Genomic DNA, 22,552 nt, shown 5'->3' with positions numbered 1-22,552 from the left:
AATGTTCCGTAGAAATTATTGTTAATAATGTATGTGTTTGATAAAGGCCTTATTCATTATGATTTATCTGGTCTCTTATGACCCATACAAAGGTCATACAGATTTGATAACTTAATACACTAAATAATTGTTTCTGTCTGCGATTCTGAATAATTTGCAAGATAAAAAGCCTATGCTTATCAAAAATAATGTAGCTTTCTATAAGCTAATAAGTTTCGTGAATCGGTGTAGCAGTTTCAGAGATTTCTACTTATAAATAAACCTACTGCTTCTAACATGTATTTAGTCATGGCTGTCCCACTGCTGGGCAATGGGCATGGGTGCTCTCAGTGGCGTCGAGTCCACCACGCTGGCCAAGTGCGGGTTTTGAACTTTGTATGATTACAAATGGATTTTGGGTTTCAAACCTTTTACATCTAAAGCGTGTTTGTGTTGTTCATTGGTCGGTTCAGCAGTTAATAGAAATTGCTCCATACCAATAAACAGTTTCTAACATGTTTAGATATTATTAAAGCAATTTTATTATGCACTTGACTGATAAAATTCCTTATTAATGATAGGTTATCTCTATCTATCGTGACCCAGACACAGGTCATGCAGATTTGCTATCTGCTATCTTAGTTATGCACACATTTTGTCTATATTGAGTATGTTTAGATACTTTAGTACCGGGATTCACGTGTAACTATGGGAAGTGAAATTTTGTGTATATTTAATAGCAATGATTTAAATTTGGTTAACAACACGTGTTAAATCTATGCTCACATTATAATAATGCAAGTGTGGTTATCGTTTTCATGTCTTTCTTGCACGTAAAAACAAGAAAATCTATTAGACCATCAAAAACATCCTGTAAAAACCCCAAGACTCGCAGCTCAGTCTCTCAGCCGTAAAAAGTTGTGAGATCTATGTAATACCAAGTCGATTAATCTATTTAGTCTCTACTTAAAGGACCCTCGGTCTTAAGTTATTACATAAGTTATTATCATGCCAATGTTAAATTTATTTTACGTTTAAAACAAATAGATAGACCTGGCCACAAAGGCTTTCTACAAGACTTTTTTCCGAGTAGCTAATAAAAATACGGTTTGCATTTTGCTTAACAAATTGCAAAAGTTAGGTTTTTAATTCACGTAACCAAATTGTTATTTAAAATGTATTTCCTTAAACATTAACATACTCGTTTGTTACTTATCCTGTTTGAACGGTAATACCATTTTGCATTCACATATCAAATAATAATGTATAGATTTTCCTCGTTCAAAAAAAATTTGCTTGCCAGTCCCATTTTTGTTCGTATTCGTTTAAACCAAAGACTTTCAATTCTTTGTGTAACAATAAAAAAAGAACCTGCAGGTCGCTTAACCTCAACTATCTTTTGATGCATAATGTGCCGATTTCGTCCTACTTTGTGTAGGTGATAAAGAAACGATTGTTTCAGCATTTAACTATTGTTTATTCTCAAGATTTGTATGTATGTAAAAATCCTACAAGCTATACTACTGATTTCATTCATAGAACTGATTGTTTCAGCATTTAAGTATTGTTTATACTCAATATTTGTATGATTGTATAAATCCCTGCTACACTATTGGTTTTCCACTGAGCACCTATACCAATTACCTCTTTGATCTCTAATCTGTGTTAAACACATCGACTTACCTCAATTTTGTGAACACATTAAGCGTCAATCATCCATATTCTTTAATAATTCCATAGTTAAGTTCTTCTTAAACTTCATTGCAGATATACGAAGCAGAAAGTACAGAGGAGCTGGTGTCATACCAGTTGGACAAGACCGAGGTGACGCCTCAGGAGGGCTGGTCGGAACAGGATCCGTTGGAGATCATACATCACATCAGACTGTGTGCTGAGAATGCTATCGACCAGTTGTTGGAGCTTGGTAAGTACAGTCTTTCTTTTGGTCTACTCTTAAATGCATTACGTTGTTATGTTTTAAGCCTGGTTTCCTTCGCGAGCGAAACGGACCCATTAATGACTTCATTAATCTTGAATTGCCAACAGCATACTTGCATTTCCACCAAACTGGAATTGTAAAGTGTGCAGTTTCCGCTTGCGCATTTAACATACATAGGCAAGGGGTGGGTGTCGTAGCGATATCAGTCTTAGGGGATTAAGTTAATATCCTGCTTTTGAAATGAAATTAACAATCAAAGGCTAAGTCTAATATTAACCTTATACAAAACTATAAAAATTAAATAGTTAATTTTTTGATTTGGATACATAAAAAGAAGCTAAATAATTCTTATTAGTACACGTAAATTAATCAGTTATTGTATTGAAGTGTCACCGCTCCCAAATTGTAATATCACAATGATTACGTCATAAGTGGACGTTTTTATCTGTTATCAGTTATAAAAGACAAATTTATAACCTTTTACGATACTATGTTATGGCTACTCTATATTTATAATGAAGTTAATTAAATTACGAAACATACAGACAAAGTAATATTTCGTTTCCAAGGAGATAAGAAGCAAAGAAATTACCCGCTTTATTAGAATTCTAATAACTTTTTCTGCTAGCATCGAATAACAAAACCTAAACTTCAAACCTGAGTCTGATGGCCAATCTCTCTCATCGTATGGTTAGTGGTCAACCTAGTTTCAAAGTTGTTCAAGCCGCCCGAAGGCCTTTGACTTGGCTTAACGACTGTTATCTTAATTGACTACAACCGGGACCGACATTTTACGTGCCCTTCGAAGCACGAAGACGCCCAGTTCAAATACCACTATGCGGTCACCCATCTATGCACCGACCGTGCCAACGTTTGCTTAACCCACGGAAAATACTTGAAAATAAATTACTATTTGGCGATTCAATATAGTCCAGTTCTTCTTTTCTTACTTTCAAGCTCTTTTCGTTGGTTCTACCTTTCAAACTGGATTTTATCAAATCATGATAATTAATTATATTCGTTGGCACCTAACCCAGCTAGTAAAGGTTATTCTTTGTTCATTTTTCCTTACATTTGGTAAAACCCATTGAATATCGTTTAATTGCGTATCCAAATTGCTTTGATCATTGAGGAAAACGAAGATAATTATGGAGACCAGTTTGTCTAGTGTTTTTATATCAATAGTATCGATCTGCATACAGCGTAACGTTTAACGTAAATTTTTCGTAAATTGTGGGTCCCGGCTGCCATTTTCAAAAATCATTGACAGTCGCTACCAGTAGTCAGAAGCTTGAAATTCCGACAACCAGTTTTACCGATATTGTGAGGTTTGATAGTCAGTCGCTCCGTGTAAAATACTGGCATTCAGCTGCATTCGGGGAGACTGGAAGCCGATTCTAACACAGTTGAAAGATATGCCGATGGTAGCCTTCGGAAATAACGTAAACTACTATAGATGAAAGAATTTTCCAGATCGTCCTACTAGCTTCTGAAGTAAATGCGTCAAAATAATGTCTTTAGCCTCAATAAAGTGTATAGGGAATTAAAATAAATCCTATTTAAATGCTTTCAAAAACAAAAATGTGATATGAGTTACTAAAACGTACTTAATTGAAATGCAGGGAAAACCTCAATATTTATTGAAAACTTTATAAAATGCATTACCTGAACACTGTTTACGTTGCGAACAATACGTAGGTATAAAGAAACAGTGTCATTGAATATATTAATACTCAATTAAGAGTTCAATCAACTGTCGACCAACCGTTTCATAATAGTTTGCCGATGACATTCCATACATTCTACCTGCAGTTGTTTAATCCATACTTCCATACTTATATATTCATTAGCCTTTACCTTCGACTTCTTTCGGCACCTGAATTTTCCCATGGAAACGCGTCATTTTCCCGGGGTAAAAAGTAGCCTATGTCTTTTCTCGGGTATCAAAATATCTCCATACCAAATTTCATACAAATTGGTTCAGTAGGTAGTTTAGGCTTGATTGAGTAACAGACAGGCAGACCGAGTTACTTTCGCATTTATAATATTAATATGGAAAAAGTTACTCTGTACCCCGGGAAAACGACGCAATCCAATAGCAAAATTCATGTGGCGGACGAAGTCGCGGGTAAAAGTTATAAAGTCACCGGCAAATCGAAATGGAATGGTGGTAATGTATTTGTGTTTATAACCTCAATTTTGTTTGTAGGTTACACGAAGGAAGATGTCGTGACTTTGGGCATCACTAATCAGAGGGAGACAACAATAGCTTGGGACAAATTCACTGGACTACCACTGCATCCGGCTATAGGTAAATATACTTTATAATAAGACTGCCCTAGCTTCAGTTTGCAGCTTCGCAAAAACGTACTTTTTGGAAAATAGTCTATTTTAATTAGTTTAACGATGTAGTAGATAAGTATAAGTATGGTTGTACACGATGTCACAGAATAATTAGACGATGTACAGTCAGCAAAATAAATGCAGTGCCTTTTGTTTTTGACTGTACTTACAGGTATATCAGCAAAGGTTTTGAGCAGATATGTGAGATCATTAAAATTGTGATTATCACACAAGTCTGTGATTCTGTGGTTGTAGTTAAAACTGTGTGATAAATAAATAAAAAATAATGGGAGTTGATTATCTTTCTATCAACACTGTTTGGGTAACTTGCTGATACACTATTTAATCTTCACAATATGGGCCTGAACTGGGTATCAAACCCCAAGGCCTCAATTTGAATGATTTGCTTGCTTTCAATTTATAACCAAGCAATAATAATATCTATTAACACTGACAAAAACACCGAACGAATAAAATCGTTTGACCTACAGATGCCTTTGGTCTTAATCCTATACAGATTAGGACAATATAATATATTTATGACATTACATAATGATACATAATATATGACTTTTATGTACCTACCAGTTATAAGCAATAGGTTCTTTTATACATATTGCTAATTTCAACTTTTACTTTGCATGGCTATAATTTATATGAAATCCTGGCTTGGAAGCTATTTTTTTTATTTAATATTTTTTCTTTCTTTACAGTATTATTCGTAAACGCTTGAAAGCAATATAAAAAGTATTATTAACCTGATATGTCTATTAGCAAACTACTGACATTTGTAAAAAGAGGGTTCTCGAATTTGTATCTGTAAAAAATGTAAAATAATTCCGCTTTTAAGCGTTTATGAATACAATTGCATTGGTTACGAATAAGTACAAGAAAGCTTATTCGACAAACAGACAGATAACTAATGACAAGATCTGTCCAATCTTCGCCTATTGCTGGTGGAATTACAGATGAAAGGCCAATTCTCGTTATGTTGTTACTGAAAATGACTAAAAGTTAATTTAAATGGTATATTTCAAATTTATGTACGTTACGGTTACGGGAAAGCCGCACTTTGATTCCGGGAGAAGATACTTGCCCAGCAGTGGGACGATATTGGGTTATAATTTATGTTTTTATTTAGTGTGCGTTTAATTTTAAGAAAAAGAAATCATTAAGAATATGATCGATATAATGATTTCAACTTTTCTAATAACGAGAATTGGCCTTCAAACAATTTTTTTTTGTAGAATAGAATATCAAAATTTGTGTCTGACATATGTCTGGAACATTTTAGACACAATTTGAAACGCCTATTTTGTTATAGGTGCTTATCGTGCTATTGACGATTACAGATGTCGTTTTAGGTCGGGTAAGAATATGCCCTTAGAGATAGACCTCATCACTTGTATGATATAACTATAAAATAGAAATGTTTTAGAGAAATAGATTGAAAATTGTGTACATTTTGTCAACTAACTTTTTTGTATTTCCTATTTAAGCTGGTTTTTGTAGTTTCGCTTAAGAAAGCGGTTGGTAAGCGAGCGAAACAAGCGTTTACAGCACTTTGGTATTACAGCTTTTGAGCGGTGGTGCTTACCAATCGCGCGTTTGGTAAGCGAAAGTATAATACCAGTTAACGGCCTTTGCAAACTGAACATCTAGTTATACAATTAGTATATTTTTTCTTTTTATTACGCTATTTTGTCTAAAGTTAATTTAAAATGTTCAGTTTGCAATGACCTTATCAGCTACGATGTCTATAAATGGTTTCTATGTTCATTAGATAATGTATAGCCCATAATATAAACAATTTAAATCAACAATAATTTAATTTATAAGTTGGTGCTTCTATCTTCTACAATAAAGATAGCTTACCTACGTACAAAAAAAATGGCTAGACAAGAAAAAATGACACTATAAATTCAATATTTCTAGTAGCAAATTTAAGTACTGACTGAAGGACGGAATACTATTGTTGCGCTATTCGACTGCTACAGCATAAGGTCTCGGGTTCGATCCCCGGGTCGAGCAAAATAATATTGGTCTACTTTAATTTATATTAGAATATTCGTTAATAATAGCCCGAAGTTTGATAACGTGCCTGGTAAATAGAAATATACTCGCCCGCTATAAGATGGGACTAACATTGTTAATGGCGAAACTTTTCTATATATAATGTACCTCTGTACACCTTCGGGTATAACAGGCGTAATATTCTGTATGTAAATACTAAACAATGTATTAAACTTCCAGCATGGAACGACATTCGTACAGACAGTACGGTGGACGCGATTTTGGCTAAAATTCCCGATCGTAACAAGAATTATTTCAAGAACATCTGCGGTCTGCCGATATCGCCGTACTTCAGTGCGTTGAAGATGAGGTGGCTTAAAGACAATATTAAAGCCGTGAGGCGAGCGAGCAGGGATAAAAGATTGCTGTTCGGTACTGTTGATGCTTGGATTATTTGGGTTAGTATTTTATTTTAAACTTATAGGAAACTTACAGCTGGTTTATAATACAATATGTACATACAGTAGTAGAAGAAGGCCAATTACTAGTTTTCATTTGTAGCAAGTAGAATAATGGAAGAAAATTTGTTCAATTTAGTGAATCATGAAGAAATTTCTCTTAAAGAAGTTCATAGAACGTTTAAGAGGAACTTTCAATATGAGAACAAAGTAAACAATTATAATGTGTGTCTACAAAATATTTGAGTAAAATAAAATGAAAGTGTAAACAAGAAATTTTGTTTTGATTCAAAATTGAGTGTTTTAGAAACCGATATTTTATTTATTTTTAATTTGAGACAGTTTTGTATTCGTTTTTTTTTTTCATATGTATAACAACAGAAAAATATATTTTCCCTGTTTGAATTTGAAGGCGGAGTTGTGAAATACAAACGAAATAATTATAATGTTTTTCTTACGATTTCAGAATTTGACTGGAGGACCTCACGGTGGTTTACACATCACTGACGTCACAAATGCATCGCGGACGCTTCTCATGAATCTAGAGACTTTGAATTGGGACCCTATGTTGTGCAGGTAAGGTTCATATTGATCAAACACACAGTTTGATAGAAAAAATCACCGATTCTAACAAATAATATAGAAGGAAACTTAATGCTGTCAAATAAGACATGTAGATTTTAAAAAAAATCAGGAAAATGTAAAGATTTTTTGGTAGGTTTTGATAACTTGTTTTTGTGTTCCCTCTAAAGTAATAGGCCGGAAGTATTATTCACTCTAAACTACAGCTCCTACAGATTTCGTTTTGAGGGTTTTAAGGTTAGAGTCTATTTTAGTATTTTATTAATATTTTTAGGTTATTCGGCATCCACCGGGAGTCATTGCCTCAAATCAGGAGCAGTGCGGAAATATATGGTGTCGTGAAGAATGACTCCATTCTCGATGGCATCAGGATATCGGGGGTAAGTGCTATCTTTTAACTCGTAAAGTAGCCGTACTAGGGTGGACTATAATGTATTTTCGCTTATAATACCCCCTTGAAACTGCCTTCGAAGTCTGAGTTATAGTGTATGCAACTGTGAATTGCCAATCATGAGGTCTCGTGTTCGATTCTGGTAGGGCAATGTGTTGTTCAGTTTTTACAAATTGTAAGGATATTTTAATAGTAGTTCAAAATATGGTAACACTTCCCCCTATCGGTATATCGCAATAGGCACTTTCTCTATCACAAAGAAACACCTCTATATACAACAAAACTTGCACTTCAATAACTCTGCCTATACCTTCTTCTTCTTACAATTACATTAATAGTCTAACTTTCATAATTTTCTAGATCCTAGGCAACCAGCAATCAGCGTTAGTCGGTCAGAACTGCTTACAAGCGGGCCAAGCCAAGAACACGTACCGCAGCGGTTGTTTCCTGCTGTACAACACGGGCACGAGGCGCGTGCACTCCACGCACGGACTCATCACCACCGTCGCTTATAAACTTGGACCTGACGCACCGCCCGTGTATGCTTTGGAAGGTAATTTATATAATATACTATTGACTTTAAAAGTAGGTTTTTATCTGGCTCAGATGTGCCATCTAGCGGCGATCCAGGTAACTAGTTTTATTGTCCATTAAACATTTGCGCAGGAGTCGTTTTATAGTGACACGATATCAACTCTCATAGTAGGTTTAAAGATGTCAGGCTCAGATGTGCCATCTAGCGGCAACACAGGTAACTAGGTTTATTCTCCATTAAACTACAGCGCAGCGGTCGTTTTTTAGTGACGAAAGTTTACAATATACAGGTACAGTGTCTATTACATTGTCATGACCCGGTGGGATGATAAACCGACATGACTAGTAAGCGGTCAGGATAAACACCGACATGGGCAGAGGTCAATTACCCCTAGAATCTACACTTCGAGTATTAGTATGTATAGTTAGTTGTAGTTGGTAAGTACTGTCTACAAGCGGGTCAAGCCAAGAACACGTACCGCAGCGGTTGTTTCCTGCTGTACAACACGGGCACGAGGCGCGTGCACTCCACGCACGGACTCATCACCACCGTCGCTTATAAACTTGGACCTGACGCGCCGCCCGTCGCTTTAGAAGGTAACGAATGTTTAATTAATTCTATATTCTATTTAACAGAGTAGTTGTGATGTCTGGCTCAGTTACGCCCTCTTCTGACAACCCAGGCTGTCATTATTCATCAAAATACTGCGCGGGTGTCGTTTTAGGGAATATCTGACGGAAGATGCGTCGGGCGTAACTTAATTTGTATAGGCTTCGCACCGACACATCATCGGTTGAGTGTGAACGGTCGAGTGTTTTTCTATACATATGTCTGTTCTGGCGTTGCGTGACCGATAATACGCGACGTGTGTTACGTCAAATATGATGCAAGGATGAGTACAATACAAACACAGGTACACTTTTTATTACCATGATAGTTTTAACTTAGACTACTGGTGCGAATTGAAGAATTCTTTTACTGTTGGATAGCTTACTTATTAAGGTAGGCTATAGGTTGTATATCATCACGCTACAACCAATAGGAGCAGAGTACGGGTAAAAATGTTACAAAAACGGGGAAAATTATAACCCATTCTTTCTTACGCGACGCTAGTGAAGTTGCGCGTGTGAGCTAGTTTACCATATACATTATACATCAAAAGCATACCACTAACTTTAAATTCCTTTGTTTCTAGGTTCCATAGCAGTCGCAGGTGGAGCTATGAAGTTCCTCCGCGACAACTTAAGCCTCATCAAGGACGTGGCACAAGATACCGAACATATTGCTGGGCAAGTGTTCTCTACTGGTGACGTGTACTTTGTGCCCGCGTTCAGTGGACTGTACGCGCCTTATTGGAGGAAGGATGCTAGAGGGTAAGTTTATATATTATTATAATATGCTTATCTAATACTATTGGTCGTAGCACGAGGTTATGTAGCCTAAAACCTTTCTCGATTAATCAACACAAAATTTTCGAACTGAGTTCGAACCAGTAGTTCCTGAGATTATCGCGTTTAAACAAACAAACGAACAAACAAACTCTTCAGCTTTAGAATATTAGTATAGATCAGGGGTTCCCAACCTTTTCTTAGTCCGGGACCACTTTTATATCATTCTTGTTAGCAGGGACCACTATGTAAGTATATTAAAAATAAAGTGCATACTAAAAATTTTAAATTTTAATATGTTTCGCGGATCATATTTTGACTTCCGCGGACCACCGGTTGGTATAGCTTAAACAGGAATTTCATAACACGAACTTACATTTTACCTTGGATTGCTTGTCGTTTCGGCGCAGCTTACACTGGCAGTAGCCGCAAGCAGAATTTTTAAACTGGTTCTTGTACTCCACTTTATGGATAACGTCGTTTAGTAGTAAAGTTAATACTATTTTAATTTGTATAGTATTTCTGGGATATAATAACGATTTCTGGGTATTTGCACTGCACCTCAAACGATTTTATTTCTAGTGATACTTATTGAAAGATTTTTTAACTTTAATTTCACATAGATACTTTGATGATACATGGGTGAAACTTGCTGTCACTCACAAAGATTTTCTTTTTCACAGAATAATTTGCGGTTTGACAGCATTTACAACTAAGAACCACATCATAAGGGCTGCTTTGGAAGCTGTATGTTTTCAGACTAGGTTAGTATTTTATGTTTTTTGATACAACAATTATGTTCCTGGCCTTGAATGGACAGCATTTGAGTATATAACTTTCATCATTTGGGATCAATCGCCATATTTTTATGATCTGTTCGAAATCAAATCCTTGCATTCCTCTTTCATTAGTAGTATATTCTCAGTCATTAAATATATGCTTATTATACTCTCCAGAAATATTGAATAGTATAATACCAGTATAATAAGCATATATTTAATGGTCTATTATTCACAGGGACATTCTGGAAGCCATGAACAAAGACTGTGGCATGCCATTAGCGAAGTTGCACGTAGACGGCAAGATGACATCCAATGATTTACTGATGCAGTTGCAAGCTGATCTGATTGGTATACCTGTGTGTAAGTATTCAATTTTGATATTGTTAAATAATATTTTGACTGCCTATGAGGTAGGTGACTGCTAATCATGAAGTTTCGGGTTCAATTTGCGGGTTGGGCAATGTCCTGTTGGGCTTTTGTATTTGACAATAATAGCCGCTAGCCAGCCATTTTTGTTAATGGTGGGACCCATTTTATTTGCGATTTTAAACAGTTTTTTTTATAAACCGAAAAATATGTATAAGAATACGTGAATTCTTGTAATTGGCAATACCAATTTGTTGCTTTTGGTCGGTTTTATTGTTAATAGAAAACTACTTAATTAAGATATTTACTTGGTTTCATGAGGTGTACGAGTTCAATCATATCTGTGGCACTCTATTTGACATTTTAAATACTTAAACGGAACTTTTTGAGACATCATTTCTGACAAAAAAAGCTTTTTCATTCTTCTGTTTTAATTATAAGGTTTAACATGCCTTTCGTATGTAGTGCGTGCCCAGTCGTGGGACATGTCTGCGCTGGGCGTGGGCGTGGTGGCGGGCGGCGCGGCCGGCGTGTGGCCGCTCGACTCCTTCCGCACTCACAACACCATGAACGACACCTTCCTGCCTACCACCACTGATGATGGTGAGTACTATACTTTGTGACAACCTTTATTACGTTCTAGTTGAAACTATGGTGAGTGACGTCACTCTAGTCCACTAATCATGTCGCAAGAAATACCAAGAAACACCCGAGGGAATTAACCACGTTAGAAACACATAAAGACCTTGAGAATTGTTCTTTGAAAGTGTTGTTTATAGAAAAATAACATGACCATTTTTTATATCAGACAACACCGATGTTAGCACTGTAGTATTGTGTTAAAATAAATTATTCAATAATTTATGTCCTTGTTCTGTCATTTCATTTTCGAAGTTAGCGACCTAATAGATCAAATAGGTCTCTTACTAGTTTAATGAAGCCTTCTTTATGACCTCCATTTTGTTGGTATTTAAAAAAGAAACTCATTGTAAAAACATGTTTTCTTACAATTATTTTCTCTTACAGATCGCGACGCAAGATACACAAAATGGAAGATGGCAGTCCAACGTTCACTAGGATGGGCGACGTCTAAAAAATCAATCACCATGACAGGTCAGGCCAAACGAAAGAATAGCATGGTAACACAACAGAGTATCGACACTCATTCCCCACCGGACAGTAGGAAGAATTCCCTACTAGAAAACCATATTCTAGACTTAAAAGTAGACAAAAATATAGACGAAGGAGTCAATTCTTACGTCGAAGAGTTATTTCAGTATTCTGCGCGTAAATTCTCCATATTTGTCCCCGTTAAGACGCGTAAGACAGAGCACACGATACTCGATGATATCGAATACTTCATGAGTAAGAAAGAGTGCGACTACGGCATGTGCGAGTGTTGCCCTACTGAGAAAAAGTTGCAGACTAACTGGGAGTCTATTGAGGAAATTATTGAAAACGATCCGGAGATTATTTTCGATTGCGATGACAACCCCATTATGGTAGAACCTGTTAAGGTCACTGAACCCTTTCTAAGCTCTCTTAGTTACGGAGCAGCGTCTTTAAGTAAGAAAATCAATTTCGACAAACTGCCCGGTCTCTTTAAAACGATTTACAATAAAATTTCAAACACTCCTACGACGTGAATTTCTTTAGGTTATTGGTTAGTTGTACTCTCTTATGTAGGCTTAGCCTCGAATACTATCGAAATAATGTTCCTGAAAGGCTTTCTAAGAACTTGTATTACGCTACTTCGCCAATAGGCCATAGTAACGACAAGAAGTAGTGGACAACATAGTAGTATTATAGCAAAAAGTCTATACAAAAGTATGAAAAATCATCGCGAAATCAAACTAGGCAAACAAAAACCCCGAATGTATTTCGAATTAATTCAAATTAGTACGTAATTTGTTAACTAAATGTCGTTGTTTGTTCATAAAATTGTTATTGAAATGTGATATTTATGATTTCGAATTGTCTGAAGTTTTTAGGCTTATTTGATGTACTTAATCAGTACCGGGTGATATGTAGTTGTTTATTGTGTATTCTGTTTTTTATGAATACGATTCGATACTCGTTGGAGCCAAATTTTAATGTATGTTTAATTTAAAAAGGTATTAAAAGACATTTAGTATTATGATGTCTCAAATTGAGTGTACAAAGCGCACATTATCATGAAATGGGTCATTCATTCCCAAAAAACGATCCAAAAATGCTATTTTGAGTTGCAAAATAGTCATTATTATTAAAAAATAATCATTTTTGACTGTGTTTTGATAGTATTTTAGACAGTTTTTAAACAGTATTTAATTATTTTAGACCCTTGGTCGTTAATTTGCGCTACACTTGAGTAGAATGTTCTAGAATCTGTCTTAACCCTCGCTAGTTAGTAAAGTGTCGTTATCAAATGTAATTGTTTTACTAACATTAAAATAAGACTGCTAATATCTTGAATATTGAATAAAATTATTTATTTATCCTTTTGGGTCTTTAATTTTTTTGGTTACTCCTTGCATGATGTTTTTCTGCATGAAACTTTTAAAAGATTTTTTTGCTGTGGCAGCATGAGCACTTTTTATTTTTTATGGCAACCCCAAAAATGTCAATGCATGCGATAAAAAAATATTTAAATAAAAATCTAAGACGTCCGATTTAGTTTATACTAAATTGAATACTGAAGTCTACACACGAAATATGGTCCTTATATACCCCAATAAATGAGATAAATCTGTCTATTACCTAGATAAGACGTTGATAAAAGGTTATGGCTCGGATAATGCAGTTTATTACATAAGATTATTGTTATACAATCTTGTAAAGAAATAAACCATGTATTATTTTACGACGTATGTCATAAAACGTTTATAAATTAATTATTAGGTATTTATTCGCATTATTATATGAAATAAATGATAAATATTATTAAGTGACGATTGTATTATTTAAGTATATACAATAATGTTTAGTACCGTTCGAATCTTAAACGCGTGAGTCCCTTATCGTGATGATGATCGATGTTCTCTACAAGTCTTAGTTTTGGCTAAATATCTTTCTCAACATAGTAAGAGCTCTACTTTATTGGGTAGATATTTAGACCAAAATGTTACTAAATTTGAAGTTACCCAATAGGTTTTCTTTTCTATTCCCTTTGGTATGAACAATACTAGCCAGCGACTTAACGAGTGTGCCTACAATGCATTGATAACATGTTGTTATAATCACTTAAACAATAGTTTCATATGTGCCCTCTTTCACACTTAAATTTAGAATAAGATTCGAAACTCAATTTCTTCTTACTGTAAGCTATTATTTTAGTGATAAGCGACTTAGTTTTAAGTTCACAAAGCATGGGTTGGGAGGAAACCATTGATACACGAACGCACATATATTTTACAAAACCATCATTCATTTATACATACACATTTACACTAAGCGGATATATTAATACACTAAGGTTTCTGGTTTTCATTATTATTTAAAGTGAACATTGGATGGACTTCTCCGTGAAAATTTGTGAATTCAAACGATAAGTACAATTTTGCTTATTATTTGCCAATTGTAGAGTTAGTCATTTTTTATATGCTGTGGTATTACAAACTTTTAAAGTTTGATTTCACAAACTTCCACAGATATTTTTGTAGTTGATTTTTTTTTCGCTTATAAAATGCGCGATTGGTAAGCGAAATCTAAATGCTTTTTCTAGGTCTTGTTGAATATAGTGCTGCGCTTAGCATCCGCGCGGTTTCTAAGCGAAATAATACCAGTTTATAGCTTAAGCTTTTTGAGCTAGTAAATAATATTGCTTATGTTTTCTTTTACAGAGGAAAGATTCAGACTTCTGGCATCAATTCCGGCAACATTATATATTATAGGTAGCTTCACAATGCTAGTCGTATCAAATATGCTCAAGAATAACAGATAAGCGAAATTAGACTTTATTCGTTTTAGAATAAGTAACTCTTTTGTGAATCAAATGTAAGTAGTTTGACATGTCTGTTTAATGGAAAATCATATTTTGTGTCAATAGTATCTTTTCACGAGTAAAAAATATATTTCCTTTTAATGAATTAAATTGATGTGTATAAATGATTATTTCTAATAGGTTGGACTTTAAATTCTGAATGTATCTAATAATTCTGAATTATAGCTAATAATTCTTGATATTTATTGGTGTTGCTATTTAATTAAATTAGGTATCAATGTATATGATTAAACTTATTATAAGTTTTAAATACCTCGACGGTAATTTAAAAGCAAAAAATGGTATAATAAAGAAATTGTCTTATTGTAATATTAATATCAAATTCAAATCTATTTTATTATTTTATCCTTTTTTGCTTTTATTCTCGAAAAACTAAATGAATCAATGTCTCGATCAATTTTTTATTTAATTGCATTTATGTCATCTCAATTTTTGATTATTATTAAAACATTTTTTATTCAGAAAGATCAAAATATGTAAGGTCTGTAAATGAATCAATTTTTGATATTTGTTAATAACAAGTACAAAATGTAACTATTTCTATACCTAACTTGTAATTTTGACCTCGTTAAGACTATTTGATTAGTTTTTAAGCAAACCTAGTGAAATTTACTGTAGGCTGATTTTACTGTTGTGCTTACAACCACGCGATATTTTAAAACCTATTTTTGTGTCCCACTACTGCGCAAGCGCTTCTCCCTTGGATTTCCAGCCCCCTTGGTCGATTGCCATTGGCCATCCTATTAAATGAATAATAAAAAAAGAAAATACAAAATGGAGTAGTGAGAGTAAAGATTTCTAAAGACCTAATCAACTCAGTCTTTTTATACATTTACAAGATTCGAATTCGTAGGTGCATTTTTCAGTAGCGTCAGTTTCTTTGCAGCCCTTAAGCGCTTACTTGCGCGGTTATTAAGTGTACCTTTAAAACCAGCCTATAACAATTATTTTATGATTGTGTTCGATATTTTGCTAATCATTCCTAGCAAATTCGCTATTCGACTTTTTATAAATTTTAGACCTAAGTTTTTTTTGTAAGTAGTTTTCTAATTCGGAATCATAGTTAATTTCTTGGCAACAGATACAAAAATAATTATTTTCTCAAACATTTGCATACTTTACAAATTTTAACAAAAATGTTGTCATTTTATTAATTATGGTTCTGTAACTTGCGTTTGCATTTGGGTTTTTAATTTATTATTCCTTTAGGGATATTTTGCCTATTGAATACGTAATGTATAATTGTGTGAATTGGCATTTTTTATAAGCCACGTACTGTACAACTTGTATGAACCATCTATGAAAATAAGCTAAGTATTTTGACTTCTCAGCTCGTATAGTCCAATGTTTATGAATTAAATTACTATTGCCTTTTACTGGCAATTTGTTCCATTTAAAATAGTGGTGGTCATTTAATAATCAAAACTATTATAAATGAAATAAATTGAGTTGATCACAACCAATCACTTTTGGGCTCGGACACCCAGGATGAAAAAGCAAAACGCTAGGTGATAGTACCTACTATAATGATTAGTGCTAATATACCACAATATATATTATTATAACTTAATATGTTTTTAAATCATTCATTAACTAGTCTCGATTGTTATTAATGAAATAACATTGTGTCTGAAACTAATTTCATAGATATTTCTATCAAGTTGTAATGTGGAACCATTCCTATTGCATTATTAAATTTCAGGATTATTCAACTATTTATTTAATTTGGGAAACAGTGTAGATTTTAGTATTATTTTTAAGTGCTATTAGTTACCAACATAATGACTGAAAGTCGTACCAACATCACAAATTGCTTGCTAAGCAAGATAAACCATCGCAATAATTTTAAAGTGGCCAGTTTCAATACTCTATCGCTAGTAACAAAAGTTCAATACTGTGACTTGTTTTAAGCTACTGCTGTTAGATTGATACCATAGATATCTTACCTGTGAACTTGAGTATACTTATCGATCACTGCAGATAGTGTTATTGACACTGGCAATAGGCGTTGTTGATATTTTTTCGATAAATATTATGTTGTTTATATATGAAGATTGAATAAATGTAAAAATGGTTGCTGTTACATTGTAAAAGAAATAATTATAGGTATAAATGAGTGGAACTGAACTTAATTAATTGACCATAGATTTTATTTAAACATATTACAATTAATAGCTAAAGCAACTGGCTTTGGTTAAAAAAGTTAATGTTATAATAACCTGGTATAATAATCTATAACAAAATGGTTTTGCTGTTTTGGCGTGGAAGGACAAAGAAATAGACATTTGTACAGAATTATGGTTTTAAGCGACTAGTCACCGTGTTGGTTTTACAATACATAATCAATTTCTTCCAATTTAATTTCATTTACAAAGTAACAGCTAAATTGACTTCGATTATAAATATTATTATTGATATAAAAGAAACTCACATTTTTTACATCTTTATAATTTTTGTACTTAAATTTTAATTATATTTGAATTTTAATATGAATTACCGATTATTATGACGAATAATTAAAATGATTATTAATTATTAATTTACACCATTTATTGCATTTAAGAAATATTTTTACGATTGGTTATATTTGACAACGATTACGTTTTTGTACATCGATTATATTACATTTGGGTTGTGAAACTGAAATTTTAAACTATTCCCTTTGTTCCTTATTAACAGAAAATTGTTAAGCATTTATCCATAGTAGGTTTTACTAAAGATTCTTATTATTAAAGTTTAGATATTCTCAGTTAATGTAAAGACTAAAAATATAAAATGCATAAAAACACTGACATTAGAAATAAACATCACAATAAATTACTCTCGTCACAGAATTTGTAAAAATATAGATAATATTTCTAAATAAATATTAATTTTGGAATCCTGTAATTGTAATAAAAAGTAGTAACGATATTATTCTACCGAATTCAGAATTGTACCTAACTTATGTAAAATAATCTTGAAGGCTGATTTTATAGGCTAAATACTAACGCTTAATATGAGCGCCGCGAGCGAATATTTATTTTTCATAAAAGCTTATAAGCGATTCGTAAGCGTTACAATAAAATCAGTCTTATGTGTAGACTAACCCTTGTAGTCCGTAGAGTACTGTCTTTTCAGACCGGATGTAATTTTTCTAATTAGAAAACATATCATGTAGATTTGATCTCAAATACTTTAGTCCTTCAAAAACTGTTGGAATTTCGAAGAATGATGGTGTATTTCCTTACGCAACTAGTGCAATATTCTGAATGTAATTTGGTGTATAAAATGGTATGGTGTAAGCATTCAATAAAATACAGTTTTTTTAGTTGATTGTTTTATTATTTCCTTCTTTTATAACAGTTACAAAATTATAGGTAAATTACGAATACATCAGGCAGAGCAACCTGGATGGAACGTCAAGACAACCAAATTTCGTGTGTGTATATTTAAATCAGGATAAAAACTGAACAAAAATTGCAGATGAAAACTAATTTTAATATGAATAGAAACAAAGACATTTACTTGAGCTGTGGAAAATCACATTATAAATAATTTTAATGCTTATGACTTTCGAACGAAACTTCAAACAATTAATTATTGTCTATGGTTTTTACAAGCGACAGTTGATTATCTATAGTCTATGACAGTCAGAGACAATATTTACAAACAAAATGCCGAAATCACGAGTTCAACAGTTTATTATTGATTTCTATAACATATTAGGATCTTTTATTGGATAATATTGGTAAGTTTGATTGCAAACCAATGTAAAACTAAACAACTTTTTTGTTTTAAGATTAATCATTGAAGCGTTTGTAACTTTTCAGTTCTTCGTAATAAAAAATAGTGTATAGTGAGACAAACGTTGCATAAACACAATCAAAATTGAATGAAATCGGATAAATATTACCCAAGATGAATATTAACGATCTACCGCTGGAGGTATTCATTGAAATCTTAGGAAAATTAGATGGCTGTAACGTTGGTAAATGTCGAAGAGTGTGCAAGCAATGGAAGGAAGTTATCGATGGTACCTCGAGTATATGGGAGAAGGCATGCTGGCGGGAATACTCGGGCCCATCGTCCGTCGCCGGCAGAAAGTGCGGGAGTAGCGATTTATGGTACTACATTTATAAAAACATGACGCAATGGTCACGAATGGTTCATCTTCAAGAACGAGTGCGAGAATGCCGTGACTTCTACAAATTTGCTTCCCATGATACTTTCCACGCTTTAGAGATTAACTACGGGATCCTGCCTTTAAGAGACACTAGAGGTATAGTATTGTATGACCTCAGCAGCCTAAAGTACCTGCCAGTTGTAGTTCCTGAAAAACAATGCTTGAAAATATCAAATAATCGCCATGCGACTGTATTGCTTCTTGAACGCGGTATACTAATTCAGCGAAATGTTGACTGGGAGCCTCATATGACCCAAGGATTCTTTGAAGGACAGGATTTTGTCCTAGATGAGCTCCAATTGTATTTCTACCAAAACAGGGATGTTTTCCAAATTGATCTATCAAAGCGAAATATTGCATCAAAACGTTTATTGTGCTGTGACTATGATATAAGAGAAATCCAATACAATTCTAAAATGCTGAGCTTATTTACAGTTAATGGTAAAATTATCACTTTGAATACAGAAAATAATTCTGTCAGCGAAAGGACAGTAGACTGTCCACCAGAATGGATGAAACAAATCAAACATATTCGTGCAATAAGCCATAAAAATTATGTTTGTTTTTCGAGAAATATATTTCAAATTGAGACTGAGGTGGGCAAACATTTGTATTTAGACTTTCCGCATGTCACTGCACTGTTTTTTTATGGGGACTTTACACTACTAGGAACTAGAACTGGGGAGATCTTGCTGTACCGACTAGCGAGTCAGCAGTATAAGTCTAAACCGATATTTGAGAAGCTCGCTCAGTTACCCGACAGTAAATATGCGGTGCAGTTGGATGTGTGCGAAAGGAAGACGGGCCCAGTAATAATAGTATCAACATTTTTTGAAATTTTCGTATTGGAGATTGATTTCTTTCCACATGTAAGTAAATACAATTGTTTTTTGTGTCTTTGTAGTTAACCTTCCTATGACCTCTGTTATTCTGAAAGTGTAACTGACTGAGTTCCTTTTGCTTTTGTTGTATAGACTGGATACTTAATTTATTATTTTAAATCTTAAAGCCTCAAAGCTATTGGTATTTTTTGCCTTATTGTGTCAAGGGTATCTCATAGTTTCATGAAATGAAAGTGAAATATAAAATATATTTACTGTGACTGTATCTCAATAGCACTGTTCACTATAGCAGTCCATGATATACAAGATAGTGAGATTTAATATTGAGACAAATATAGCTTCTATTAAATCATATGTTTTTATTTTTTCAGGAACGAGAAAACAACATCAAGTTTTCTGAGAACAAGATGGCACTGTACAAACGTCTTCTAATAGTACGAGACCGACTGCGCCTTGATTTACCGTCTTTGAAATCTATTGCGTAAACCAAAAGCTTGTATTTCCTATATAAGTCATATTTATATCTGCTAGCTTACTCTCGACATAAGATTTTGAATTCAACCGATTTCTAACTTGAAATCTTTCTTTTAAATTCCAAACATGTGCGTAATTAAACATTGATTTAAATATTATTATTATTGTTTGGATTAAGCTAGCTGATATTTTTAACAATGAATCTAGTTTTCCAGTTATGCCCACTTGACTTTACTTTACTAAACTGGGTGGAAAAAAAACTACTGCATTCACATCTTCAATCAATGCTTACAGTATTTTCATATTTTTCCATCCTGTCCTATGCGTTTTTTTACTGTGTGAAAAATGCTGCGATTTTTTTTTCCTGTGGATTTTAATCCATTATCAACTTTTAGTGTTAGAATTAACTTATTTAAAAACTAATGTGTAACCTGAAACCTTATTTATTCGAAAAAATAATGTGATACTTAGAATTATGTATTTATTCTCAAAGAAATTCATTGTGAAACATATTTAAATAATATATTATCGTTAGAGACGATACAAAAAAACCATTTGCAGGATACTTACATTGACTATCCTAATTTTGTAGGTAGAACTGACTATCTCGAGGCCGAATCTTCTGATTGACCTGACTATAATTTGTCAACTATTTTATACTATTACTAATAAATTATTGAAAATTCAATTTTAGGGTAGTGTTTCGCCCTTTTTTTATCCAGTTTGCGTGGATAAAGCACTTAGTTATTAAGATTAATTTATTGAAAGTAATGCTATGTATCACGTATTCGGATATGCGACTTGGCCAAAATTCACGATAGTCATTATATCAAATGTGATAGTTAGGATTTAGGTCTCATTTTTCATAAATTTGTGTTTAAACACAACATTTGAGATTTAATTTATTGGTACCAAAGTGTTGTGATTTTGTCACCTCAAATCTTTTTGGTGACACTTTGACTATTTGTAGTCAATCTGATTAGCCTGGGGCTAATTACTATTTATTTGTACCTACTACTATTATAATACTATTCAAGAATTGGTCAGAATTATATTTAAAACTGTGTAGAGTTGTAGACACTAATTCATAGTTCCCAATAGTGATAAAAAAGGATGGTCTTTAGCAAATGTTAATTATAGAGCTTTACACCTTTTGAAAGAACCGCGATTAATGATTTACCCTCTTATTCATAAAAATATATGAAATTATGCAAGACTTATAAAGAGTTTTGTTTCTTTCACTCCTTAGCGAAATGAAAAAGAGAAAACATATTGTAGTAGTATTTTTAACTAAAATAGGTTTATAGTGTGTTTATGAATAAGAGGGTTATTCTATAGTGTTGCGTGAAGAATCAATAGTCTGAAATTACTGCCCAAATCTTGGAAGTAAAACACGTAGATGTAAGATTAATTTATTAAAATGAACTGAAGTATTCGAAAATGTAATGAAAAATAAATTGGACATTTAATGTTGTGTAAATTGTCTTTTATTTTTAAAACAATGCCCTAAGGCGATTAACACACTGCCCCGCATCATGCTGCATATTGCGTGTCGACGCACCTACGCGCGTTCCTGCGGGAGTGCAGATCTGCATCATCGTGCGGGTTTTTTGCGCACTCACGCGCGTAGGTGTGTTTTGTAGATTCACGCACGGCGGCTCTCATTTATTCGCCGTTCTCTGTGGTGGTCGTGCAGTACTGAGCATCACGATAGTCTTGATAAAAATCACGCGCGGCACTGCGGGATTCGGTATGCCATACCTTGCGTCTCGCCCCGCACCTACGCGCGGGGGTGCATGTTTCTCCGCGTGTATGCGCGTGATCCGTATGAACGCGCGTGGATGCATTTTCTGTGTGTTAGACTGTGCGTGTTTTCCATACAAACGGAGATACTTACAAGCAACGTTCGAACACGCATTCACGCGCTACGCTGCGTGGTGCGGGGCAGTGTGTTAAGCGCCTTAAGTTTACATGCACATCCATACATCTTGTCTTATAGGACCGGTTACGAGTTACCCACTAATTAATAAATCAAATAAGTACTAAACTGGGTTACCCTTATAATCCCGAATAAGAACTCTTCATAAGAAAATCCGTTTTGGTGGTTACCTATCCGCAAAATGCCTGTAGTATCCATACTAATATTATAAATGCGAAAGTAACTCTGTCTGTCTGTTACTTAATCACGCCTAAACTACTGAAATAATTTGCATGAAATTTGATATGGAGATATTTTGATACCCCTGATAGGACATAGGCTACTTTTTACCCCGGGAAAATTACGCGTTCCCATGGGAAAATTTAGGTGGCGGA

The 22,552-nt window shown here is 33.8% G+C and overlaps 2 protein-coding genes across 4 annotated transcripts in view; both read left to right on the top strand.

The window, feature by feature from the left end:
* Gk2 (Glycerol kinase 2) overlaps positions 1 to 18,052 on the top strand; it is a 39,827-nt gene extending 21,775 nt beyond the window's left edge. For 2 of the 3 annotated variants that reach the window (XM_076131443.1, XM_076131442.1), the window contains exons 3-13: positions 1,747 to 1,903; positions 4,128 to 4,229; positions 6,515 to 6,732; positions 7,199 to 7,308; positions 7,589 to 7,694; positions 8,066 to 8,258; positions 9,436 to 9,613; positions 10,312 to 10,392; positions 10,646 to 10,770; positions 11,242 to 11,379; positions 11,803 to 13,257. In XM_076131443.1, the coding sequence (XP_075987558.1) occupies positions 1,747 to 1,903; positions 4,128 to 4,229; positions 6,515 to 6,732; positions 7,199 to 7,308; positions 7,589 to 7,694; positions 8,066 to 8,258; positions 9,436 to 9,613; positions 10,312 to 10,392; positions 10,646 to 10,770; positions 11,242 to 11,379; positions 11,803 to 12,422 (2,028 nt within the window). In that variant the 3' untranslated portion in view covers positions 12,423 to 13,257. Of the gene's footprint in view, positions 1 to 1,746; positions 1,904 to 4,127; positions 4,230 to 6,514; positions 6,733 to 7,198; positions 7,309 to 7,588; positions 7,695 to 8,065; positions 8,259 to 9,435; positions 9,614 to 10,311; positions 10,393 to 10,645; positions 10,771 to 11,241; positions 11,380 to 11,802; positions 13,258 to 14,597 lie in introns of those variants that run through there. The other variant, XM_076131444.1, reaches the window with a different exon arrangement.
* A 308-nt stretch (positions 18,053 to 18,360) lies between these two features.
* Positions 18,361 to 21,713, top strand: LOC142984274 (uncharacterized). The gene is made up of 3 exons (XM_076131754.1): positions 18,361 to 18,488; positions 18,571 to 19,792; positions 20,137 to 21,713. The coding sequence occupies exons 2-3, from the start codon at positions 18,659 to 18,661 to the stop codon at positions 20,248 to 20,250; spliced, it is 1,248 nt and encodes a 415-aa protein (XP_075987869.1). The 5' UTR covers positions 18,361 to 18,488; positions 18,571 to 18,658; the 3' UTR covers positions 20,251 to 21,713.
* Positions 21,714 to 22,552: the final 839 nt, after the last annotated feature.

The sequence above is a fragment of the Anticarsia gemmatalis genome, chromosome 26, assembly GCF_050436995.1.
Source record: "Anticarsia gemmatalis isolate Benzon Research Colony breed Stoneville strain chromosome 26, ilAntGemm2 primary, whole genome shotgun sequence".
NCBI classification, from domain to species: Eukaryota; Metazoa; Arthropoda; class Insecta; order Lepidoptera; family Erebidae; genus Anticarsia; species Anticarsia gemmatalis.
Note: the sequence above shows the minus strand (reverse complement) of the source record. Positions and strands in the feature narration are given on the sequence as shown.

Excerpts from the sequence above, each read along its gene's own strand:
- LOC142984274 (XM_076131754.1), top strand. The coding sequence starts at position 18,659 with ATGAATATTAACGATCTACCGCTGGAGGTATTCATTGAAATCTTAGGA. Across the intron at positions 19,793-20,136 it reads AGATTGATTTCTTTCCACAT|GAACGAGAAAACAACATCAA; the intron begins GTAAGTAAATAC and ends TTATTTTTTCAG.